The 26,867-nt window shown below is 36.4% G+C and overlaps 1 protein-coding gene across 1 annotated transcript; it reads right to left on the bottom strand.

Annotated features, from left to right (window-relative positions):
* Window positions 1-10,007: 10,007 nt before the first annotated feature.
* On the bottom strand, window positions 10,008-26,648 carry zc3h12ab (zinc finger CCCH-type containing 12Ab). Its single transcript, XM_079570953.1, has 5 exons — window positions 26,234-26,648; window positions 21,600-21,739; window positions 17,392-17,626; window positions 16,161-16,261; window positions 10,008-10,835 (listed from the first exon to the last, which is right to left on the bottom strand). Exons 1-5 carry the CDS (start codon window positions 26,614-26,616, stop codon window positions 10,015-10,017), a joined length of 1,680 nt encoding a protein of 559 aa, XP_079427079.1. The 5' UTR covers window positions 26,617-26,648; the 3' UTR covers window positions 10,008-10,014.
* Between the last annotated feature and the right edge of the window lie 219 nt (window positions 26,649-26,867).

Below are 26,867 nucleotides of genomic sequence, written 5' to 3'. Positions count from 1 at the left end.
GAGTCTCCCTCAGGTCTGGGAGGAGCTGATGGGTGAGAGCCTCCCTCAGGTCTGGGAGGAGGTGGTGGGTGAGAGCCTCCCTCAGGTCTGGGAGGAGGTGATGGGTGAGAGTCTCCCTCAGGTCTGGGAGGAGGTGATGGGTGAGAGCCTCCCTCAGGTCTGGGAGGAGGTGATGGGTGAGAGCCTCCCTCAGGTCTGGGAGGAGGTGATGGGTGAGAGAGTCTCCCTCAGGTCTGGGAGGAGGTGGTGGGTGAGAGCCTCCCTCAGGTCTGGGAGGAGGTGATGAGTGAGAGCCTCCCTCAGGTCTGGGAGGACTTATTTGTCACTCTTTGGTTGAGTTTTGTCACATTTTTGTTGAGTTTTTGTCACATTTTTGTTGAATTTTTGTCATTTTTTGTTGAATTTTAGTCATTTTTTTGTTGAGTTTTTGTCACATTTTTGTTGATTTTTTGTCATTTTTTGTTTAATTTTTGTCATTTTTTTGTTGAATTTTTGTCACATTTTTTGTAAAATTGTTTTCACATTTTTGTTGAATTTTTGTCATTTTTTTGTTACATTTTTGTCACATTTTTGTTGAATTATTGTCATTTTTTTGTTACATTTTTGTCACATTTTTGTTCAATTTTTGTCTTTTTTTTAATTTTTTGTCATTTTTTTGTTGAATTTTTGTCACATTTTTGCTCATTTTTTGTCTTTTTTTGTTGAATTTTTGTCATTTTTGTTGATTTTTTGTCATTTTTGTTGAACTTTTGTCAATTTTTGTTGAATTTTTGTCATTTTTTTGTTACATTTTTGTCACATTTTTGTTGAATTATTGTCATTTTTTTGTTACATTTTTGTCACATTTTTGTTCAATTTTTGTCTTTTTTTTAATTTTTTGTCATTTTTTTGTTGAATTTTTGTCACATTTTTGCTCATTTTTTGTCTTTTTTTGTTGAATTTTTGTCATTTTTGTTGATTTTTTGTCATTTTTGTTGAACTTTTGTCAATTTTTGTTGAATTTTTGTCATTTTGTGTTTAATTTTTTGTCATTTTTTCTGGATTTTTTGTCATTTTTGTTGAACTTTTGTCAATTTTTGTTGAATTTTTGTCATTTTGTGTTTAATTTTTTGTCATTTTTTGTGGATTTTTTGTCATTTTTTGTTGAATTTTTGTCATTTTTTGTTGAATTTTTGTCACTTTTTGTTGAATTTTTGTTGAATTTTTGTTGAATTTTTGTCACATTTTTGTCATTTTTTTGTTGATTTTTTGTCATTTTTTGTTGAATTTTTGTCATTTTTTGTTGATTTTTTGTTATTTTTTGTTGAATTTTTGTCATTTTTTGTAGATTTTTTGTCATTTTTTGTTGATTTTTTGTCATTTTTTGTTGATTTTTTGTCATTTTTGTTGAATTTTTGTCATTTTTGTTGATTTTTTGTCATTTTTTGTGGATTTTTTGTCATTTTTTGTTGAATTTTTGTCATTTTTTGTTTAATTTTTTGTCATTTTTTGTTTAATTTTTGTCATTTTTTGTTTAATTTTTGTCATTTTTTGTTGAATTTTTGTTGAATTTTTTGTCACATTTTTGTCACATTTTTGTCATTTTTTGTTGATTTTTTGTTATTTTTTGTTGAATTTTTGTCACTTTTTGTTGAATTTTTGTTGAATTTTTTGTCACATTTTTGTCACATTTTTGTCATTTTTTGTAGATTTTTTGTCATTTTTTGTAGATTTTTTGTCATTTTTTGTTGATTTTTTGTCATTTTTGTTGAATTTTTGTCATTTTTTGTGGATTTTTTGTCATTTTTTGTTGAATTTTTGTCATTTTTTGTTTAATTTTTTGTCATTTTTTGTTTAATTTTTGTCATTTTTTGTTTAATTTTTGTCATTTTTTGTTGAATTTTTGTCACTTTTTGTTGAATTTTTGTTGAATTTTTGTTGAATTTTTGTCACATTTTTGTCATTTTTTTGTTGATTTTTTGTCATTTTTTGTTGAATTTTTGTCATTTTTTGTTGATTTTTTGTTATTTTTTGTTGAATTTTTGTCATTTTTTGTAGATTTTTTGTCATTTTTTGTTGATTTTGTAGCATTGAATTTTTGTCATTTTTTGTTGATTTTTTGTTATTTTTTGTTGAATTTTTGTCATTTTTTGTAGATTTTTTGTCATTTTTTGTTGATTTTTTGTCATTTTTTGTTGATTTTTTGTCATTTTTGTTGAATTTTTGTCATTTTTGTTGATTTTTTGTCATTTTTTGTGGAGTTTTTGTCATTTTTTGTTGAATTTTTGTCATTTTTTGTTGAATTTTTGTCACTTTTTGTAGAATTTTTGTTGAATTTTTTGTCACATTTTTGTCACATTTTTGTCATTTTTTGTTGATTTTTTGTTATTTTTTGTTGAATTTTTGTCATTTTTTGTAGATTTTTTGTCATTTTTTGTTGATTTTTTGTCATTTTTTGTTGATTTTTTGTCATTTTTGTTGAATTTTTGTCATTTTTTGTGGATTTTTTGTCATTTTTTGTTGAATTTTTGTCATTTTTTGTTTAATTTTTTGTCATTTTTTGTTTAATTTTTGTCATTTTTTGTTTAATTTTTGTCATTTTTTGTTGAATTTTTGTCACTTTTTGTTGAATTTTTGTTGAATTTTTTGTCACATTTTTGTCACATTTTTGTCACATTTTTGTCATTTTTTTGTTGATTTTTTGTCATTTTTTGTTTAATTTTTGTCATTTTTTGTTGATTTTTTGTCATTTTTTGTTGAATTTTTGTCATTTTTTGTTGAATTTTTGTCACATTTTTGTTGAATTTTTGTCATTTTTTGTTGAAATTTTGTCATTTTTGTTGAATTTTTGTTGAATTTTTGTTGAATTTTTGTTGAATTTTTGTTGAATTTTTGTTGAATTTTTGTTGAATTTTTGTCACATTTTTGTAATTTTTTTGTTGAATTTTGTCACATTTTTGTTAATTTTTTGTAATTTTTTGTTAAATTTTGGTCATTTTTTGTTGAATTTCTGTCATTTTTTGTCACATTTTTGTCATTTTTTGTTGAATTTTTGTCATTTTTTGTCACATTTTTGTCATTTTTTTGTTGAATTTTTGTCATTTTTTGTTGAATTTTTGTCACATTTTTGTTGAATTTTTGTCACATTTTTGTCACATTTTTGTTAATTTTTTGTCATTTTTTGTTACATTTTGGTCATTTTTTGTTGAATTTTTGTCATTTTTTGTCACATTTTTGTCATTTTTTGTTGAATTTTTGTCATTTTTTTGTTGAATTTTTGTCACATTTTTGTCACATTTTTGTTAAATTTTTGTCATTTTTTGTCACATTTTTGTCACATTTTTGTCAAATTTTTGTCATTTTTTGTCACATTTTTGTCATTTTTTTGTTGAATTTTTGTCATTTTTTGTTGAAGTTTTGTCACATTTTTGTTAAATTTTTGTCACTCTTTGGTTCAGTTTTTTTAGATGGATAACGTCTGTTGAAAGTCATAATTATAATTTTATTTCAGTGAAGCAGTGCTGTTTGGATGAAACCTGCCTCCCACCCTCATATATGTTTTTTTTGTTGAGGCTCCAAAGGTTCTCAACAGGGTTGAGGTCAGGGGAGGAGGGGGTCCACATCATGAGTGTCTCTCCTTTTATGCCCATAGCAGCCAGTGGTGCAGAGGTTTTCTTTACAGCAGGACATGGGGCGTTGTCATGCATGAAGAGGATTTTGTTTTTGTAGCATAGAAGACAGTGGTCAGTCAGAAAGAGGTCATTTTCACACCTTCAGGGATCATAAAGTGGCCGACCAGCTCTCTCCCCATGATTCTGGCCCAAAACATGACTCCGCCCCCTCCTTACTGACGTCACAGCCTTGTTGTCAGTAGTTTTCCCCTGGGTTTAACCTGAGAACTAATCATCACAGGCGTCTGAGATTTGTCAGTGATTCAAAGAGCGAGAAAACATTGACAAAAAAGTGACAAAAAATTAGTGAAAAAGTGGCAAAAATGTTACAAAAATGTAACAAGTAATTGAAAAAAAATTGACGAAAAATACAAAAATGGGACAAAAAAAATACAAAGATGGGACCAAAAAAATGACAAAAATGGGACAAAATGTGACAAAAAATGACAAAAATTTGATAAAAAATTGACCAAAAAATTACAAAAAATTGACCAAAAAATTACCAAAAAATTACCCCAAAAAAGAAGAAGAAAAAAGACAAAAATGTGACAAAAGTGAGAAAAAATAACAAAAAAAATGACAAAAAGCTACAAAAATGAGTTGAATACCCAACAAAAAAATTATGGAAAAAACATCTGATGACGTGAGGAAAAAGATCCTCTCGGTTCAGGCGGGAGTTAAGAAGTTAAATTAACAATAGAGAATATGGAAATGTATATAAATACTGTAAGTAATTACTGTAACTGTAAGTAGTAACTGTAGGTCAGAAAAATGCCAATGATTCCACCTTATGGAGCTGATCTCAGGACCAGAGTCTGTACAAGGGTAAAGAAGAAAAAAAATATATATAGAAGAAAAATGCTATATAAGTCAGACAGAAGTGAACCATTTTACCGGAATCAAAATGAGATAAAGTACAAAAATTCTAATTGTAATTCCACATTCAGAAGCTCAGCAAATGTTTGGCAGATTGGAAACCTCTGGAGGCTTAAACATGCGCAGGCAGATCATGTGCTAATGTCTATTTTATGGTGTATAATAGAAACAAGATAAATCATGATTGACTGAACCTCTTACCACCCGCCTAAAGCAAATGCATTCTGTCCTCATTTGGCTGTGCAACACCTCATTTGAAAGCTAAGACCCACGAAAGTGAGCTTTTTCCTCGCTTTGTTGCTGTGTTGTGACGCCTTTTGTATGTTTTTTGGTTGTTGTTTTTTTTTTTCATTTTTGTCACATTTTTGTTAAATTTTTGTTGAATTTTTGTCACATTTTTGTTGATTTTTTTTATCAATTTTTTATGATTTTTTATCACATTTTTGTTTAATTTTTGTCACATTTTTGTTGAATTTTTGCCACTTTTTTGTCGCGTTTACATCCTTGTTTTCTTCTCATATTTTGTGGCTGTTTTGGTGCTTTTTTCCCCAAGAATCTCAGTCTGTTCATTAGACACGGGTTTGCGTTTCTGGCTCCTGGTCTGAACAAAGACCAGATTTGTTGAATTTTCGTCATTTTTTGTTGAATTTTTGTCACATTTTTGTTGAATTTTTGTTACATTTTTGTTGAATTTTTGTCACATTTTTGTTGAATTTTTGTTGATTTTTTGTCACATTTTTGTTGATTTTTTATCAAATTTTTGTTACATTTTTGTTGAATTTTTGTCACATTTTTGTAGATTTTTTATCACATTTTTGTTGAATTTTTGTCAATTTTTGGTTGAATTTTTGTCACATCTTTGTTGAATTTTTGTCACTTTTTTGTCGCGTTTACATCCTTGTTTTCTTCTCATATTTTGTGGCTGTTTTGGTGCTTTTTTCCCCAAGAATCTCAGTCTGTTCGTTAGACACGGGTTTGCGTTTCTGGCTCCTGGTCTGAGCAAAGAAACAAAATGAACAATAAGAAACAAATAAGAAACAAGACAGATTGATTTTGTCCATGTTTATTTAAATAGTCATGATAAAACAAAGATACTGATGATGAAGATCAGGACATTCACTCGTCATGTGCTACAAAACAAACGTACTAAAGCTAATGAGAGTGAGCCCCGTGTCCGAAACACCAGGACCACAGGACTCCTGCGAGAACAAACTCAGGGCACAGTTTTATATTAATGGATCAGTCAGATACGTGTATTATCCCAGTTATAATGTGGAAAATCTGCTGAACAAAGACGTGTCCTCGGAGGTGGGGTCAGAGGTCAAGTCCAAGTCAAGTCGCCTCAAGTCGCAAACGTCAGCGTTAAGCCGAATTTTCACTGTCGGACTAATAAATCTTATTTTCTTATTCAGCCATTTAGAAAATTTAGGCTAGAATCAAAATCTCTAAAGTCTAATTAATATTTAATCACCACAAAATAAGAAAAATGGATGGATGGATGTTTGGATGGATGTTTGGATGTTTGGATGTTTGGATGGATGTTTGGATGGATGTTTGGATGGATGTTTGGATGTTTGGATGTTTGGATGGATGGATGGATGGATGGATGTGTGGATGGATGGATGGATGTTTGGATGTTTGGATGTTTGGATGGATGTTTTGATGGATGATTGGATGTTTGGATGTTTGGATGGATGGATGGATGGATGGATGTTTGGATGTTTGGATGGATGGATGGATGGATGGATGTTTGGATGTTTGGATGTTTGGATGTTTGGATGGATGTTTGGATGTTTGGATGTTTGGATGATTGGATGGATGTTTGGATGGATGTTTGGATGTTTGGATGTTTGGATGGATGTTTGGATGGATGTTTGGATGGATGGATGGATGTTTGGATGTTTGGATGGATGGATGGATGGATGGATGTTTGGATGGATGGATGTGTGGATGGATGTTTGGATGTTTGGATGTTTGGATGGATGGATGGATGTGTGGATGGATGTTTGGATGGATGGATGGATGGATGGATGGATGGATGTTTGGATGGATGGATGGATGGATGGATGGATGTTTGGATGGATGGATGGATGTGTGGATGGATGTTTGGATGTTTGGATGTTTGGATGGATGGATGTTTGGATGGATGGATGTGTGGATGGATGTTTGAATGTTTGGATGGATGGATGGATGGATGGATGGATGGATGTATGTTTGGATGTTTGGATGGATGTTTGGATGTTTGGATGGATGTTTGGATGGATGGATGGATGGATGTTTGGATGGATGGATGGATGGATGTTTGGGTGGATGTTTGGGTGGATGTTTGGATGGATGTTTGGATGGATGTTTGGATGTTTGGATGGATGTTTGGATGGATGTTTGGATGTTTGGATGTTTGGATGGATGTTTGGATGGATGTTTGGATGGATGTTTGTATGTTTGGATGGATGTTTGGATGGATGTTTGGATGGATGTTTGGATGTTTGGATGGATGTTTGGATGGATGTTTGGATGTTTGGATGTTTGGATGGATGTTTGGATGGATGTTTGGATGGATGTTTGTATGTTTGGATGGATGTTTGGATGGATGTTTGGATGTTTGGATGGATGGATGGATGGATGTTTGGATGGATGTTTGGATGGATGTTTGGATGGATGGATGGATGGATGTCTGGATGTTTGGATGTTTGGATGTTTGGATGGATGGATGGATGGATGTTTGGATGTTTGGATGGATGGATGGATGTTTGGATGATTGGATGGATGTTTGGATGTTTTTGTGGATGGATGGATAATATCAATAATAGAATACCAATGTGTTTTCAAAAATGTATTTTTTCCAAAAACAGTGAACAATGACTGAGACGAACCACATTTTGTCCAGGCTCAGATATCGATGTCTCTGCTGCTGATTTAATAAAAGAGTCAATCAAACATTTGCAAAACCCTGAGCATAAAATCAAACGGTGGAAGTTTAACCGTGAAGAAGAACATTGATCCTAAAACAATAAATACAGAAAGTCACTAAAACAGTTCAAACCCAAACGAGCCACATTCAGTTCGAGTCGAGGTCGAACAAAGTTTCAGTTTCTTACATAACGATACAATTTGCATCAACTGAGCGCTGCTCTGACCGAAGCAGCTTTAGGTCGACTGTAGCGGCGGCAAAGTGGATGCCACTTCACCAGCTACACCAGCGACGAAGGTTTACAACAGCAGTCGTCTGGACTACGTTTGAGCAGGACTGCACCATGTTGGAAAAACTCTTCTGTTTTTATTCACTGCCGAAGTGAAAAACAGAGTCGCGTGAAGCAGAAGCAGTGGAGAGGTGTGAGGAAGGGGTTTTCCCTCTGACTGCATTTGAGTTTCTCTCTCAGAGCTAACGGCTACTCTCAAAGTAAAACGCCACAAACACTGACAGGCCGACTCGTTCCTGAGCGCAGGGGCGGACCGGGACTGAAAAACCGCCCTGGACTCGGACCAGCCTGGCCCAAATCAGCGCAAATGCGACACTTCCACAAAGACAGGTTAACCTCTTTACTCCCGCCTTAACCCAGAGCATTTTCTCCAGTTCAGCTTTACCCAAATCCTGTAGGCCACTGTAACGCCTTATTTGAAAGCTAAGACCTACACAACTAAATGGATCTTTTTCCTCACGTCATCAGATTTTTTTTCATCACTTTTTTTGTTGGGCAGTCGTCTCATTTTTGTCAAATTTTCGTGATTTTTTGTCACTTTTTCGTCAAATTTTTTGATTTTTTTTGGTCAATTTTTTGTCAATTTTTGTCATTTTTTGGTCACTTTTTCGTCAAATTATTATCACTTTTTTGTCAATTTTTCGTCAATTTTTTGTCAATTTTTCGTCAAATTTTTCTCATTTTTTTTGTCAATTTTTTGTCATTTTTTGTCACTTTTTCGTCAAATTATTCACATTTTTTTGTCAAATTCTTGTCACTTTTTTGTAAATTTTTCCTAAATTTTTGGGTAAATTTTTTGTCACTTTTTCGTCAAATTTTGTTCACTTTTTTGTCCATTTTTTGTCCATTTTTTTTTCATTTTTGTCATTTTTTTGGTACATTTTCGTCACTTTTTCGTCCATTATTCTCACTATTTTGTCACATTTCCATCATTGTTTTCGTCTCAGTTCTGTTGCTATTTTCACACCTTTTTTCCAGAAGCTTTTGGATTGGGGTAAAGCTGGAGAAAATGTGCTCGGTTCAGGTGGGAGTTAAGGGGTTAAAATCCGGATGCCATTTTAATTTGCATCTAGCGTTAGCCGTTAGCTTCAAGACAAACATCTAATGAAAACAGAAGCCACTGATAATTAGTCCAAAGTAAAGCACAACACTGGAAAAATGACCATCTTAAAAGAGATAAATGACATAAAATACAAAATGAGATAAAATTGCTTGAATTAAAGTTCTTCTATGTTGAATTTGAGTCGGTTTGAACTAATCCAAGATACAAATGCTATGACACAATATTATCTGAATTAAGAGAACTATTACTAGAGGTTTTGTCTTGTCTAAGACCAGAACAAATCTACTCAAGCATTAGATTTAATCTGTTGATTCAAGTCGATTTATGTCATTTCTTCCTTAACCCCTTAACTCCCACCTGAACCAAGCACATTTTTTCCAGCTTTACTCCAGTCCAAAAGCTTCTGGAAAAAAGCAGTGAAAATGGCAACAAAACTGAGACGAAAACAAGGATGGAAATGTGACAAAAATGTGACAAAAAAGTGACAAAAATATCACAAAAAAATGACAAAAAATGTGATTAAAAATGTGACAAAAAAAACAAAAATGTGACAAAAATGTGATAAAAGTTTGACAAAAAATGAAAAAAATGTGACAAAAAAATCACACAAAAATGACAAAAATTGGATAAAAAGTGACCAAAAAATGACCAAAAATTGATAAAAAATTTATGAAAAAATGAAAAAAAAATTGACAAAAAAAATCACCAAAATATGACAAAAAATGTGATAAAAAATGACCAAAAAAATGACAAAAAAGTTACATAAATGAGTTGAAAACCCAACAAAAAAAATGATGGAAAAAAAATCTGATGACGTGAGGAAAAAGATCCTCTCGGTTCAGGCGGGAGTTAAGAGGTACTTGTTGTACATAATATATGACCTAATCGGGTGTATTTCTACCTTTTTTTCTCCCATTTAACTCTTAATAATGTTAGAAATACTCTCTGATTTGTGTAATACTGTTTCTCAAAATCATCTTGAGAGATGTTGCCTACCCCCGTCATAGGGAAATGACCAGAGGAGCAGCAGCGCCTCGTGAGGATCCAGTGGTCAACACTAAAGTGAAACTGGTGCATATGGTGCAGCTCTTATTAAAGGTATAAAACATTTGAAATCTAATGTAAAACCGTGAGTGTGTGAACAGTGTCCGGCTCCTTTAAGTCATTCATCAAATCTGAATCCGTCCATTGAGAACATTTCCCTTGTGTTTCTCGCGTTCTCCCCTCACAGGCCCTGACTTTGCAGCCGCAGGATCTCGGCGGCGAGCCTCTGCGGGTCGAGCACCTGCGGGTTCATGTTCATGGCGGCGTCCACCAGCCGCGCGCTGAAGATGGCCATGAGCTTCTTCCTCACGCCCTCCCGCGGGTCCTTGGCCTGTCCCGCGCTCGCCGGGCCCCGCTCCCACTGCGGGGGCTCCTCCGGCGGCCCGCGGGCGCCTCGGGGACTCCCCATGTACGGGTCGGACCAGTACATCGGCTGCGGCGGCCTGTGCATGGCGGGCGGGAAGTCCGGCGGGTGGCTGAACGCCCCGTACGAGCCGTACGAGCCGTAGCCGGGGTACGGGGGCGCGTTGTAGCACAGGCTCAGGTCCGACCGCGCCGCGCCCTGCTGGGGCGGGAAACCGGGATGGTGCGCGGGTAAACGGCCGCCGCAGGGGGCGCTCTGGGGCTGCGAGTACAGTCCCGACCCGTAGGCGGCGTCGTAGGGCTGGGCGTCGATGGAGCCTAAGCCCGAGTCCAGCTGCTGCTCCGGGGGCTCGCCGCCCGCCGCCGGCCCGTGCTCCAGCGACGCGTGCCGGGACTTCCTCTCCTTCTTGGAGCAGCCCTTCTTGCCGTGCCGAGAGGGCGGGTCCGAGTGGTGGTCCTTCTTCAGGGGGGGGCCCAGGGTGAGCTTCTCCGCCATGTCCTTCACCAGGGACAGGCTGTGTCCGGGAGCGTGGGGGAGGGAGCAGCGGCTGCGCAGCTCGTCCGCCAGCGTCTGGTTGGACTGTTTGGGACGCTCCGGGTGGAGGAAGCGGCACTTGATCCCGAAGGTGCACTTTCTCCCTGCAGAGACAGCAGACAGTCAGAAACATGTGAGTTCTCCAGGCTCATCGCACCATGTGGCTACGCTGCCCCCACAAAGCTTAACCCGCTGCCTGCCAGCTCAGGCTCAGGGTCACGTTTGAGAAACTAGAAGGTCTTGGCTTTCCAATGAGGTATCACCAGGGGCTGGACTGGGACTGAAAAATGGCCCTGGACTCTGACCAGCCTGACCCAAATTAGCGTAAATGCGACACTTCCACAAAGACATATTTTAACCTCCAACCCCCCCCCGTCTTAACCAAGCGCATTTCCTCCAGTTTGGCTTTACCCAAGTCTAAAAGCTTCTGGAAAAAAGGTGTGAAAATAGCAACAAAACTGAGACGAAAACAATGATGGAAATGTGACAAAAAAGTGAGAAAACATTGACAAAAAAGTGACGAAAAATTGATGAAAAAGTGGCAAAAATGTCACACGAAATTGACAAAAACAAACAAAAAACGAAAAACAAAAAATGTGATAAAAATGGATGAAAAAATGACAGAAATGTGATACAATGTGACAAAAAAAATGACAAAAATGTGACAAAATGTGACAAAAAAAGGACAAAAATTTGACAAAAAAAAAATGACAAAAAATGTGACAAAAATCTGATAATAAGTTGACGGAAAAATGACAAAAAATGACAAAAAAAAAGACAAAAAGTTACAAAAATGAGTTGAATACCCAACAAAAAAATGATGGGAAAAAAATCTGATGACGTGAGGAAAAAGATCCTCTCAGTTCAGGCGGGAGTTAAGAGGTTAACTGAGTGCTGAGTTTCCTCCAGTTCAGCTTTACCCAAGTCTAAAAGCTTCTTGACTGGAGAGCAGCGCCTCATTCGAAAACGATGGCCTACAAAAGTGATTGTACGTTTTTGTCACGTTGTTGCTGCACTTCTGTCATGTTTTTGTTGTAACTTTTTTCTGGCTTTTTCATTGCCTTATCATCTGGTTTTCGTCACTTTTTCTTGGCTTTTGTTTTAGTTTGCTTTGTTGTTGTGTTTTCATCTCTTTTGTCATGTTTTGTTGTTTTTTGTTGTGTTTTCGTCACGTTTTTTTTGTTTGTTCAGTTTTCATCCTCATTTTCGGCGCCGTTTCAATGCTTTTCTTTTAAGTTTTTAGATTTGGCTAAAGCTCGGTTAAGGCGAGGGGGGTAAACTGAGAGGCCAGACCGGGGGCCCTAGAGCCACACCCTTCTGTGCTCCTCCAGAATACAGGACATATGGCCAGTCCGCCCCTGGGTATCACACTGGCTGTAAGGTCTTGAGTCGTTGTGCATATCGTAATCCCTCACCCTAACGTGGCAGGAAACAGGTTAAGAGACAAACGCCCTCAGTGAACAGAACATTCCAGGACATAGCTATTGTACATAACATATTTAAACTTCTGGTAAAAGTATGATGTCACTTCTGTCACACAGGCATTGTTACGTTTGTGGACTGACTTGTAGAGATACTGTAATAATCCAGGAACTGTCTTTGAAAATGTGAATGATCTTTGTTTGTCCTCAGTCGACCTGTTAGTCACGAGCACCAGCACTTCCTGTTCATCCCTTTAAACTGACATCAGATCTGTTCAAACACGCACATTATTCCTGTGGATGATTCTGTGTCTGTTCACAAAGGTTTGGGCAGATTGTGTTAAAGCTAAAGGCTCACATTAATAACTCGTGAACTACTAACGACAAACAGTCGTCTTAGAAATAGTTTAAATGATGTTTATTTTTGTTTAACCCCTTAACTCCCACCTGAACGAGCACATTTTCTCCAGTTTGGCTTTACCCCAATCCAAAAGCTTCTGGAAAAAAGGTGAGAAAATAGCAACAACTGAGATGAAAAGAATGATGGAAATGTGACAAAAAAGTGACGAAAAATTGATGAAAAAGTGGCAAAAATGTCACAAAGACGTCACAAGAAAGTGACAAAAAATGGACGAACAAATGACAAAAAATGACAAAAAAATTATAACAAATTGACGAAAATATGACAAAAATATGACAAAAAAAAGACAAAAATGTGATAAAAATGTGACAAAATTATTACAAAAATGTATAAAAAATTGACAAAAATATGACAAAAATGTGACAAAAATGTGACAAAAATGTGACAAAAAAAATTACAAAAATGATACAAAAAATGACCCAAAATTGACAAAAAATGACAAAAATGTGATAAAAAAATTACGAAAATATGACAAAAATATCACCAAAAAAAGACAAAAAATTTATAAAAAATTGACGAAAATGTGACAAAAATGTGACAAAAAAAGACAAAAAATGTGACAAAAATGTGACAAAAAATGACAAAAAAAATGATTTTTTAAAAATGACAAAAAAAGCTACAAAATGAGTTGAAAAAAAATAAATAAAAAATAATCTGACGACGTGAGGAAAAAGATCCATTTAGATGAGTTTTGTAGATCTTAGCTTTCAAATGAGGTGTCACACTGGCCTAGAGGATTTGGGTAAAGCTGAACTGGAGAAACTGGGAGTTAAGAGGTTAAACATGTAGGAACATTTCCCGAATGACCCTGACGTGAAGAAGCTTTTCAGGCTCTTGAAAAGGACACTGACATTTGAACATTTGAATGACAAAACACACCTCAAGGGAACATTAGGAAACTTTACGACTTCACTTTCATAAAATCAACCCATAAAAATGAAAGTATTCTCTTGCATAGCCTGAAGCTCACTGTGTCACAAACGTTGTACAAACAGTTCCCACGGCTGAGCTGCAGACGCCTCTTTCTCAGGCTCTGATCTCCCAAACATTTCCGGCTCGAAAATCCCCAACAACTCCAGACGTGTGCGGTGATTTCAGGTTTCAGTCCGTCCACAATCCAGTCTATTCGTGTTTGTTATTTTATCTGATTTCATTCAAATCGACCCTTTTCAATCGCAAAGACTTTCAACACATTGTGAACCTCTTAACCTCTGACCACCCGCCTAAAGCAAATGCATTCTGTTATATAGGCCTGTGTAACACCTCATTTGAAAGCTAAGACCCACAAAACTGATCTTTTTCCTTACGTTGTTGCTGTGTTGTGTCACTTTTTTGATGTTTTTTTTCTTTTTTGTTGAATTTTTGTTGAATTTTAGTTGATTTACTGTCTTTTTTTTTAGTTTTTGTCACATTTTTGTTAAATTTTTGTCACATTTTGTTGAATTTTTGTCACATTTTTGATGAATTTTTGTCACATTTTGGTGAATTTTTGTCACTTTTTGTTGAATTTTTGTCATTTTTTTGTTGAATTTTTGTCACATTTTGTCACATTTTTGTCACATTTTTGTTAAATTTTTGTCACATTTTTGTTGATTTTTTGTCACATTTTTGTCGAATTTTTGTCACATTTTTGTTGAGTTTTTGTCACATTTTTGTTGAGTTTTTGTCACATTTTTTTGAATTTTTGTCACATTTTGTGGAATTTTTGTCACATTTTGGTTGAATTTTTGTCACTTTTTTGTTGAATTTTGTCACATTTTTTGTTGAATTTTTGTCACATTTTTTTGAATTTTTGTCACATTTTTGTTGAATTTTTGTCACATTTTTTTGAATTTTTGTCACATTTTGTGGAATTTTTTTCACATTTTGGTTGAATTTTTGTCACTTTTTTGTTGAATTTTGTCACATTTTTGTCGAAGTTTTGTCACATTTTTGTCGAATTTTTGTCATATTTTTGTTGAATTTTTGTCACATTTTTGTTGAATTTTTGTCACATTTTTTTGAATTTTTGTCACATTTTTGTTGAATTTTTGTCACATTTTTTTGAATTTTTATCACATTTTTGTTGAATTTTTGTCACATTTTTTTGAATTTTTGTCACATTTTTGTTGAATTTTTGTCAAATTTTTTTGAATTTTTGTCACATTTTGTGGAATTTTTGTCACATTTTGGTTGAATTTTTGTCACTTTTTTGTTGAATTTTTGTCACTTTTTTTTTGAATTTTTGTCACTTTTTTTTTAATTTTTGTCACATTTTTTTAATTTTTGTCACATTTTTGTTGAATTTTTGTCACATTTTGGTTGAATTTTTGTCACTTTTTTGTTGCATTTTTGTCACATTTTTGTTGAATTTTTGTCACATTTTTGTCGAATTTTTGTCACATTTTTGTTGAATTTTTGTCACATTTTTTTGAATTTTTGTCACATTTTTGTTGAATTTTTGTCACATTTTTTTGAATTTTTATCACATTTTTGTTGAATTTTTGTCACATTTTTTTGAATTTTTGTCACATTTTTGTTGAATTTTTGTCAAATTTTTTTGAATTTTTGTCACATTTTGTGGAATTTTTGTCACATTTTGGTTGAATTTTTGTCACTTTTTTGTTGAATTTTTGTCACTTTTTTTTTGAATTTTTGTCACTTTTTTTTTAATTTTTGTCACATTTTTTTAATTTTTGTCACATTTTTGTTGAATTTTTGTCACATTTTGGTTGAATTTTTGTCACTTTTTTGTTGCATTTTTGTCACATTTTTGTTGAATTTTTGTCACATTTTTGTCGAATTTTTGTCACATTTTTGTTGAATTTTTGTCACATTTTTTTGAATTTTTGTCACATTTTTGTTGAATTTTTGTCACATTTTTTTGAATTTTTATCACATTTTTGTTGAATTTTTGTCACATTTTTTTGAATTTTTGTCACATTTTTGTTGAATTTTTGTCAAATTTTTTTGAATTTTTGTCACATTTTGTGGAATTTTTGTCACATTTTGGTTGAATTTTTGTCACTTTTTTGTTGAATTTTTGTCACTTTTTTTTTGAATTTTTGTCACTTTTTTTTTAATTTTTGTCACATTTTTTTAATTTTTGTCACATTTTTGTTGAATTTTTGTCACATTTTGGTTGAATTTTTGTCACTTTTTTGTTGCATTTTTGTCACATTTTTGTTGAATTTTTGTCACATTTTTGTCGAATTTTTGTCACATTTTTGTCGAATTTTTGTCACATTTTTGTTGCATTTTTGTCACATTTCTTCTTATTTTTTGTGGCTGTTTTGGTGTTTTTTCCCAAGAAGCTTTTTGATTAGGGTAAAGCCAAACCGGAGAAAATGGGATCCGAGGTTAAACCAAGCACTTTTTCTCCAGTCTGGCTTTACCCAAATCTAAAATCTTCTTGAACAAAGCGTCAAAAAATTGCCACAGAAACAGGGATGAAAACGGCAAAAAAAAAGAAAAAAAAAATGCAACAAGCTGAGAGCCTTCACAAACAAAGCCCATGGTAGAAGAGGCCGGTGTCATGGCCGAGCGAGCGAGAGGCCCGGGGGAAACTTTGCTAATTCAAGTCATGTTGGAGCCATCGAGTCACTCACCGTAAGGACAGGGCTGCTTCCTCTGGACCACGGGACACTTGTGTCGAAGGTCGTCCAGAGACGGACCGTGCCGCCCCATCGGGTCGTCCGGAGGCATAAACCTGACGGAAACCAGAGTCAGGGATCAGAAAGTTTTATGGTTCAGTGTGTTTGTAACAGGTTCATACTTAGGTTAAGCCTGTTACAGTCAAGGCCGGGGGAACCCAGGGTGCTGAGGGGGCTGCAGCACCCCCTGGTGGATAGTTTGGGAACAGCAGGCAATACTAACCCCTAAACTCCCACCTGAACCGAGCACATTTTCTCCAGTTTGGCTTTACCCCAATCCAAAAGCTTCTGGAAAAAAGGTGAGAAAATAGCAACAAAACTGAGACGAAAACAATGATGAAGATGTGGCAAAAAAGTGACGAAACATTGATGAAAAAGTGGCAAAAATGTCACAAAAAATTGACAAAAATGGATGAAAAAATGACCAAAAAAAATGTGACAAAAATGTGACAAAAATGTGATAGAAATTTGACAAAAAATGACAAGAATGTGACAAAAAAATGACAAAAATGTGGAAAAAAATCACACAAAAATATGATTAAAAATTGACGAAAAAAATGAAAAAAATTGACAAAAAATGACAAAAAAATGTGACAAAAATGTGATAAAAAAATGACAAAAATGTGGAAAAAAATTACAAAAAAATATGATTAAAAATTGACAAAAATTTGATAAAAATTTGACAAAAAATGACAAAAATGTGACAAAAATGTGATAAAAATTAAAAAAAAAATGACAAAAATTTGACTAAAAATGATTAAAAAAATGTGACAAAAATGTGATAAAAAATTGACAAAAAATATGATTAAAAATTGACGAAAAAAATGAAAAAAATTGACAAAAAATTGATAAAAAATTGACAAAAAATGACAAAAATGTGACAAAAATGAATACCCAACAACAAAATGATGAAAAAAAAATCTGATGACGTGAGGAAAAAGATCCTCTCGGTTCACGCGGGAGTTAAGAGGTTAATAAATAGGAAATATGTGCAGAAAAAGTGTTTTGGGGGCACATTTTGTCCCTCAGCCCCCCCTGGCTAATATATCTTCCCACGGCTCTGGTTACAGTTTTGTTCTCTTAGTAAGACAGAAGGTTTAGTTTACCTGCTTTACTCACTTCCTGTGATCTTCCTCAAGTGAAAAAGTAACGAGAATAAGCCCCGCCTCCCTCGTGCTGGACTCACTTGTCGTTGACGAAGCTGTACATGATGAGCCGCTCCTCGATGAAGCGCTTCCACTCCGGGTTCTCGCGCTGCAGGTCGCGGTACAGGTCGTTGGACACGATCAGTCCGTCCGTTTCGAACGCCAGCCTCACGATGTAGCGGTCGTCGTGGCACACCACCCGCTTACCGCCCACGCGCTTGGACGGCGTGTAGACGAGCAGCCGCTGCTCCTCCAGGTCACACAGGATGTGCTGATCTGAGGAGGGAAGACACGATGTCAGAATCAAGGATAGCTATGAGTAAAGTTGGACTGGATTGTGTCTGTGTAGGTTTCCTCCAGTTTCCTCTGCCACTAAAACATGTACAGAAGGCCAGGATGAATGAGAGTGTTTGAGAGTGTGCATGTCGTCCGCCATGCTCACTCTCAAACACTCTCATGTATGTTCATTAACATGCTTTACACCATGGTCTGGGTGAATACTGGATTCTGATTGGCTGGTGCATTATTTTGGTATAACCGCACACGTCGTCCGGTAGTTAAATCACTGGGATGTCACTCCGCTGTGGCGTCGCCATAGCAACACACGACACAGCTGAATCAGATAAAGGCGTAATTAGTGACTGACAGGAACGTATGAGATGGATTTAGTGTTAATTTCAACCAATGTTAATTTCGTCGACTAAAATATTTAGTCTTAATTTTAGTCAAAGTGATATTTTTGTGACTAAAATTGGACTAAAAGTAAATGAAAAGTTTCTCATGAGACTTAAACTGTGACTAAAATGTCCAGATATTTTAGTCGACTAAAATAAGACTAAATAAAAATGAAGAGGAGAGACTAAAATCATCCAAACTTCTATTGAGCGTCTGAAAGAGCCTCAGATCATTTAAATCCTCAGCCAAATGAACAGGTTTGTGCTTTGTTCATGTGGGAGAAGAAACATGAAGTCGAGGACCTTGATTAAATATGACTATAATGAATATTATGAATGCAAAGTCGACTAAATTAGTCTTAAATTTAGTCGACTAAATTTAATTGCCATTTTGGTCGACTAAAACTAGACTAAAATTGAAAAGTTTTTTTTGACTAAATCTCGACTAAAATTAAACTATATTTTAGTCAAAAGACTAAGACTAAAATAAATATGTTGTCAAAATTAACACTGATTTCAACGTTTTTGGCAAAAACAAAACGTTTGCTAAATGTTTGTAGAGGAGAGTGAGCAGCTAGGTTAGCTACTGTTAATAACATCTGAGCTTTACATTTCTATTGAAAACGGTTAAGGCTATTCATCATTTTCAGGCGTACATAAAATGATCCTGCATTGAAGCATATTTGTCTGGATTAGTAAAGTCAATCATAAAAGTTTGAGTTGGGGGGGCCCAGGTGTGAGCGACTCCACCGCAGCTGTTTCCATAAACAGTTGAGCTGGTTGAGCTAGCTAGCTTTAGCTTCAGGTTAAACAGCGTAAAAGGTAAATAACTCCTGCCCACGAGTGCCGCATATCGGTGTTTACTTCCAGGGAAAAGTGTTTCCGGGTTAGTCCTGTTGTGTTGTGATTCTGTGCTGATGTTGTGTCGTTGAGCCTGACTGAGATCCTCGTAATAGCTGCGGAGAATGACTCGCTCTGAGACCAGCCTTCAGTGACCGGCTAATAACCCACACAAAATAGTCCCGTAGTCTGGCAGATTTTGTGACTTTAGTCACTGAAAAACACATTTATTATAAATGTTAGGTTTGTGGGACCCTGGTATAAGCGGATTAAACAACGAGGAGCCGCGTTAGACGTTATAATGCAGGAGGAACAACACTGTGTCGGGCGTTAGAACCGTCTAATGCAGCTCCGAAGTGTTTAATCCTTTCCTGTCCAAGTAAACCAAACCAAAACGTGTTAACCACAGTGGGACAGGAATGAGAACTTTTGGGTTAATTGTGTCTGCAATAATATTCTACAACTGAGAGTCCTCCTGACCGCTCTTGAGGCCACTTTTACATGTTTATTTTGCGCTTTCCTGAATGAGTTCTAATCAGGCTTTGACCTGGATTGAACCATTTCTCCTTTTCATTTCCAAAGCTGCACCAACTAAACCTTCAACAACAGAACGTCTGCTCTGTTTCCAAGTCACAAAATGAATCTGATTGAACTGGTCCATCTCTATCTTTCGCTCTGAACTGAAACATCGTATGAACTAACACATTCCCGTGAGACAGGCCAGCTCTGAGCTCTGATCTTTGCATCTGTCGAATGTTGCTGCAAAGCCTTATCAGATTTCCAGCTAACGCTCGCAGAAAAAGACAGAAACCCCGTGTAGCATTTCCTCTCATTTCGTTGGGGAATTCGTGAAGCGATCGAGCAGAATGTAGGCCACCGAAACCACACAGAAAATCACCTGGTTCTGGTTTGACGAAGAAAAAAGACCCAAAGAGCAGCGAGAAGTTTCCACAGAGTCAGAAGGACACGAGGGGTTTGAGGTCAGATCAGATCAAAGCCTTAATAATCAGGTTTCGTCCGTTACTCGTTTGTTCCAGAATTCACAGAGCAGTGTTGGTGCTTTTATGTTTTAAACAATAACACGATATCACAGTGTTTTCGCTCACAATCGGGACGGAAATCTCTGTGCGTCAGTTACATCTCTGCTCGCGGACATCTTTTTTAGTCATTTTTTATAACTTTTTTGTCATTTTTTAGTCAATTTTTTGTCATTTTTTTAGTCATTTTTTGTAATTGATTGACTGCGGAATTCTTCCGCAGTCAATTATTGGTTTTCATGTTCTTTATTATTATTCCTCTTCCATCTTTTTCCCGATTTTCTCCAGCTTTCAGCACCTTCATGCTTTGTGCAATTTATGCAAGTTATGCATCAAAATGTTCCGCATGTTGAGGAGAAGGTGCTGTTACTTTTGGGACTTCTGCAACTTACGGTTTTTCCGCAATCGGCCAAAATGTCGGAGATTTTTCCCATTGACTTATAATGGGGCTGCCGCAAATCCATGCTTTTCTGCACTTTTTTCTGCATTTTATGCAATTTATGCACTTTGTGCAGGTTCAGCTTCTGCAACTTGTGGGTTTTGAGGAAAAAATGGCCTTCTGCAGTTTTCCAGTTTTTTTATAAGAGAGTTTGAAATGTTTGCATTGGTGTGTGTGGGGGAATCCAGCCAATGGGGAGACTCCAGGACTTTCAGCCAATTGTGCAGCTTCTGCCAATCAAGCACTGAGGCCATTTCAACAGTTTGACCAGTTTATGGAATATAAAAGTTTATGCAATATTAATAATTTATGCATTTTAAACCGTTTATGCAACTTAGGATTTATGAATTTTAAAGAGTTTATGCAATTTACATAATTTATGCAAATTAACCCATTCATGCATTTTACCACTTTATGCAGTTTATACAGTTTATGCAACATGACATTTTATGCATTTTACCCGTTTATGCAAATGAGATTATGCAAATTAAGCAATTTATGCAATTTGAACAGTTTATGCAATTTCTGCATTTGCTTCCCGCAATTCCGCAGTCAATCGCAATGGCGCATGTTTATTTTTGGTCAGTTTTTTTGTCTTTTTTTTCCATTTTTTGTGTCTTTTTTGTGTCTTTTTTTGTCTTTTTTTTTTGTCTTTTTTGTCATTTTTGTCATTTTTTGTAATTTTTTGGTATTTTTTGTTGGTATTTTTTTTATTTGTTGTAAAAAAAATTACATTTTTTGTAATTAAAAAAATATATTTATTTTTTGTCTTTTTTTGGCCTTTTGTGTCATTTTTTTTGTAATTTTTGTAATTTTTTAGTAATTTTTTGATTTTTTTTGGTAATTTTTTGTAATTTTTTGGTCAATTTTTATTTTTTATTTTTTTGTAATTTTGTTTTATTTTTTTGTAATTATTTTGTAATTTTTTGTAATTAAAAAATATATTTGTTTTTGGTCTTTTTTGGCCTTTTTGTGTCATTTTTTGTATTTTTTTTGTAATTTTTTTGTAATTTTTTTGTAATTTTTTTTGTCTTTTTTTTGTCTTTTTTTTTTGTGATCCTTCTTGTGATTAACCTCTTAACCCTCGCCTGAACTGAGCACATTTTCTCCAGTTTGGCTTTACCCAAAATCCGAAAATGTCAAAAACGCGACAAAAGAGGTGAGCAAAACGCAACAAGAAACCCACAAAAACGACAACAAAAAAAAACTACGAAACGCCAGAAAAAATGGCCACTAAAAAGAGGCAAAAATGCTGTTACCTGAGATGGGCACGTCGGGCCGGGGTTTCTCGCTCCTCCACTTTGGCACGAACACGGTGATGGATTTATGCCCTCGCTCCAGGAAGAAGTTCACCGCCAGCTTGATTCCCAAACACGAGAACACTTCTTTGTTCCCATGGCTGTGAAACAAAAAAAAAAAAAAACGAACACGCATGAGTCAGTCACCAAAAGATTATGTTGTCGGCGGAAGACAAGCTGTTTGGCAACGCCAGATTCTACAACATGTTCCTGCCAATCGTGCTAATTAGCTTTGTTTCCTTTTGGCAATACGGTAAAAGCTGCAGCGGAGTCAACGGTTCTCAAACGGAAAAACCGCGGCTTCTTCAGACCCTTTTAGACCCGGTTTAGGCCGGATTTGATCTTAGTCCAGGTCTGGTGGGATTTCGACGGTCAAACTCAATGCTTCAGTACAATGTTTTTATGCCACAAAGACCGGATCATTTCATGCCTCGCGGAAACCCGAATATTTAACCCCTTAACTCCCGCCTGAACCGAGAGCATTTTCTCCAGTTTGGCTTTACCCCAATCCAAAAGCTTCTGGAAAAAAGGTGAGAAAATAGTGACAGAACTGAGACGTAAACAGAACAAAGATGTGACAAAAAAGGACAAAAAAAGATAAAAATTGTGACCAAAAAATGTGACAAAAATGACAAAAAATGTATTAAAAAAAGACAAAAAATGTGACCAAAATGCGACCAAAAAAAGACAAAAAATTGACAAAAAAAATGACGAAAAATGTGACAAAAATAACAAAAAAATGATTAAAAAAATACAAAAAATGTGACCAAAATGTGACAAAAAATTAGAAAAAAATGATTTAAAAAAAAAAACAATAAATGTGACAAAAATGTGACAAAAAATGACAAAAAATGTATTTAAAAAAAGACAAAAAATGTGACCAAAATGCCACCAAAAAATGACAAAAAAATGACAAAATATAACAAAAAAATGTGACAAAAATGTGACAAAAATGACAAAAAATGTATTAAAAAAAGACAAAAAAATTACAAAACATTTATTAAAAAAACACAAAAAATGTGACCAAAATGTGACAAAAAAATTACAAAACATTGATTTAAAAAAAACCAATAAATGTGACAAAAATGACAAAAAAAATCTGATGACGTGAGGAAAAAGATCCATTTATATGAGTTTTGTAGATCTTAGCTTTCAAATGAGGCGTTACACTGGCCTACAGGATTTGGGTAAAGCCGAACTGGAGAAAATGCTCTCGGTTCAGGCGGGAGTTAAGAGGTTAATCTAAATTAACATCAGGGCAAGTATCAGCCCCTACGGGACGCTGCAGGTGAATAGGGAAACTCTTTAAATGTCGAGATATCACTTTGAAACTTATGTTGTAGATTAATGACATGAATATGAGAAAAAAATCTATTGTAAGTTTATGTTTTCATCAAAAATGCCCAAAATTTCCCATATTTTTGGGGACGAAATCTGAATAATGGATCGAGTCAGGTTTAAGTGAAGGGTTTATTTTGTGACATATTAGACTTTTGGATCTAGTTTTAAAATATGCTCTTGTTTTAACCTCTTAACACCCGCCTAAACCAAATGCATTCTGTCCTCTTAGGTTATTATTAAGGCCTGTGTAACACCTCATTTGAAAGCTAAGACCCACGAAACTGAGATTTTTCCTCGCGTTGTTCCTTTGTTGGGTCACCTTTTTTTTTTTTCATTATTGTCACATTTTTGTTGAATTTTTGTTGAATTTTTGTCACATTTTTGTTGAATTTTTGTCACATTTTTGTTGAATTTTTATCACATTTTTGTTGAATTTTTGCCTTTTTTTTGTTGAATATTTGTTGAATTTTTGTTGAATTTTTGTCACATTTTTGTTGAATTTTTGTCACATTTTTTGTTGATTTTTTGCCTTTTTTTGTTGAATTTTTGTTGAATTTTTGCCTTTTTTTTGTTGAATTTTTGTTGAATTTTTGTTGAATTTTTGTTGAATTTTTGTTGATTTTTTTTTAAATTTTTGTTGAATTTTTGTCACATTTTTGTTGAATTTTTGCCTTTTTTGTTGAATTTTTGTTGAATTTTTGCCTTTTTTGTTGAATTTTTGTTGAATTTTTGTCACATTTTTGTTGAATTTTTGTCACATTTTTGTTGAATTTTTGCCTTTTTTTTGTTGAATTTTTGTTGAATTTTTGTCACATTTTTGTTGAATTTTTGTCACATTTTTGCTGAATTTTTGTCACATTTTTGTTGAATTTTTGTTGAATTTTTGTCACATTTTTGTTGAATTTTTGCCACATTTTTGTGGATTTTTTGTCACATTTTTGTCGCGTTTACATCCTTGTTTTCTTCTCTTTTTTGTCGCTATTTTGACGCTTTTTTTCCCCCCTAGAAGCTTTTTGATTTGGGTAAAGCCAAACTGGAGAAAATGGGATCCGTTCAGGTGGGAGTTAAGAGGTTAACCCTCACCTCTCCAGTTTGGCTTTACCCAAATCTAAGAGCTTCTTGGGGAAAAAAAAGCGTCAAAATAGCGACAATTACTGGACATAAACATGGATGAAAACGCAACAAAAAACGAAAAAAATAAACCAACAAAAAAGCAATGAAAAAAAGTGACAGAAACTCAACAAAAAGTGGCAAAAATGAGATAAAAAACAAACAAACTGAGCTTTCAAATGAGGCGTTTTGTTTCGAGTGTTTTTGGAGCGACAGTGATTGTGCCGTGGATGCGGTCGGGCCGGTTCCAGAGGTCACAGGTATGTCTCATTTGCATATTCACCGCTCCGCCGGCGACACGGGGCAGGCCCGGGCGTGCAGACGGGGGGGGAGTGTCCCGCCCCCGGATCATCCAAACCGGAGTCAGCGCTCGCGTCTGGCTTTGTCTCGTCTTGGCTCCGCGACGCCTAATGGTCCGATCCAGACGTGACTCTGACTGACTGTCTGGGCAGGACGGGTCTGCAGGGCTTTGATGATTTAAAGGTTTAAGGATCGTTCCAGCACTTTGTCTTTTCACACGGGCCGACGCAGCTGCACAGATCCTCACCGTCAGCTCTGAGTTATGCAAATGAGGACGGATGGTTCAGACACTGAGCCCGTGTTCAGGCTCTCACTGTTTTAAAGGGGGGGTATTGTGCAAAATGGCGGCCATTTTAGGGATAGGTTTGCCTGAGTCCTCCTAGGAACGCCCCCACCTCCTGGAGACGCCTCCGAGCTTTCGTCACCAGCCGAGTAACCAACCACTGCTCCTCAGCAGAACCCCCTCCCCGCTGATGCCACAGACAGTGTGTGGAGGGGGCGTGTCTAAAGGCTCAGAGGTTCTTAAAGAGACAGAGGCCTATTTTAAGACATTCACTACAGCCATTTTGAGAGAGCAGTTTTATACAAGGCAGTTATTCTAATTTACTGCATTTACAGACCAACAGAAGGTTTGTCATCATTGTAGTGTGATATAGACTGGTGCTATGTGACTGAAAAAAGCAGAATACCCCGTCTTTAACCCCTTAACCCCCGCCTTAACCGAGCACAAAGCTTCGTGAAAAAAGTGTAAAAAATCCACTACAAAAGGTGAATATCAAGCATTGGCTTAAATTACTTGAATTGAGGAAATGTTTCTTGTTTTGAGCGGTTTTCACTCATTTAGACACTTTTCCTGATCAGAGTTTGCTTTGCTTGTTTGAGGACATTTCAGACCAGTTCTAGGGTAAATCTCGCTTGAAATAAGAAAGTTATATTGCCAATGAGATAAGACCAATTTTCTTTCCCCATTGGCAAAGAAAATGACCTTTATTTGACATAACATAGAACAAACAAACTTGTAATTTCGATTTGATTGTGATTTTTTTTCTCCCTGATTTACCGTTAAAAACTTTTTGTTGCATAAAACTAAACTATGGCCTAAACTGAAACAATGAAATCCTGACTTATGAAAGTAAAATTACTCTTAAGTCCTTTATAATCATATGGAATATAATTCAAAATAGTCCACAGAACCATTTACATCATTTACAATTAAACCTATACAGAACTTTTCTTTTTTTTGTAAATAACAGCCTAAATAATTTCTTGCTATTTGCTTGTTTTTGTCAGTGGTTGTGAGAAAAATTCTGATCTTTATCCAAAACATTCCCAAACATAATCCTCCTAAACTGAGCCACAAACGACTCTTTTTATTCTTTGCTCTTTGCTCTTTACCAGCAGCTCAGGCTCAGCTTCGTCTCTGTTGAGGCAGAGACGTGTGAATCCGGAGTTTCTGTGATCGGTGCATCAGAGGGATTAGCGCTGCAGCTAACGCCATGCTAACGGAGCATGCTAACGGAGCATGCTAACGGAGCTAACGGAGCATGCTAGCGGAGCATGCTAACGGCCGCCGCATTGACTTTAATGGGCCGCGGCCTCGGCTGCATGGGCCGATATCACGTGCCTCTGCAATTTCGAAATCACATTGTGTAATATCGCGATAAAATTGCAAATGCGCTTCATCGTTCAGTGTTCCCGTGTTCCCGTGTTCCCGTGTTCCCGTGTTCCCGTGTTCCCGTGTTCCCGTATTCCCGTGTTCCCGTGTTCCCGTGTTCCCGTGTTCCCGTGTTCTCCTCCGTCCCAGGGCAGCCCCTTTAGCCCCCGCTCTCCTCCCCGTAACTCACCTCATGGCCACGTTGCTGCCGTCGATCACGATGGGTCTGAGCTGGTCCTCCTCGTCCGGGCTCTCCTCTGGTCCCGGACTCCCCCGGGTCACGGGCACCTGCAGCGCCGGCCTCTCCGCCCGGACGTCCCACTGCGGCACGTTCACCCTGACCGCCTGCTCCGGGGCGACGGTCACCAGCTTCTCCAGCAGCTTGTCGGTGTCCATGCCCGGGCCGAACTTCTGCAGCACGCCCTGCACCTGCGCCGCGGAGTAGCCCAGCTTCTGGAAGAGCTCCAGCCGGGCCTGGGACTGTCCGTCCGGGGAGGGGGGCGGGGACGGCCACGTCAGGGAGGGCTCTTTCTCCATCCAGGCGTTGGCGGTGGACAGGACCTCAGAATTCATGTTTGGAGACGCGGTGCTTTTCGCTCATGGCTCGACCTGAAACAGAGCTTTGGTTTGGTCACTTCGTTTGAGGAAGTCACGTGACCGGCTGCTTTTAACCTGCGCCCACTCGAAAACGAAAACCGAGGTGACGGGGCGTCGCTGGATCGAGCTCCTCTGAGCCTTGACAGTTTTTAAACGTGCCTTTTAGGGTTGGGCGATGTCCCCTTAACTCCCACCTGAACGGATCCCATTTTCTCAAGTTTGGCTTT

This window comes from Gobius niger (assembly GCF_951799975.1).
Source record: "Gobius niger genome assembly, chromosome: 14".
Lineage (NCBI taxonomy): Eukaryota > Metazoa > Chordata > Actinopteri > Gobiiformes > Gobiidae > Gobius > Gobius niger.
Note: the sequence above shows the minus strand (reverse complement) of the source record. Positions and strands in the feature narration are given on the sequence as shown.

What these genes read in the sequence shown, in the direction of transcription:
- zc3h12ab (XM_079570953.1), bottom strand. Translation starts at nt 26,616, where the DNA reads ATGAATTCTGAGGTCCTGTCCACCGCCAACGCCTGGATGGAGAAAGAG. An exon ending in GGCAGCAACGTGGCCATGAG is followed by an intron (nt 21,740 to 26,233) that starts GTGAGTTACGGG and finishes TTTGTTTCACAG; the next exon opens with CCATGGGAACAAAGAAGTGT. An exon ending in GCCCGACGTGCCCATCTCAG is followed by an intron (nt 17,627 to 21,599) that starts GTAACAGCATTT and finishes TTCCCTCCTCAG; the next exon opens with ATCAGCACATCCTGTGTGAC.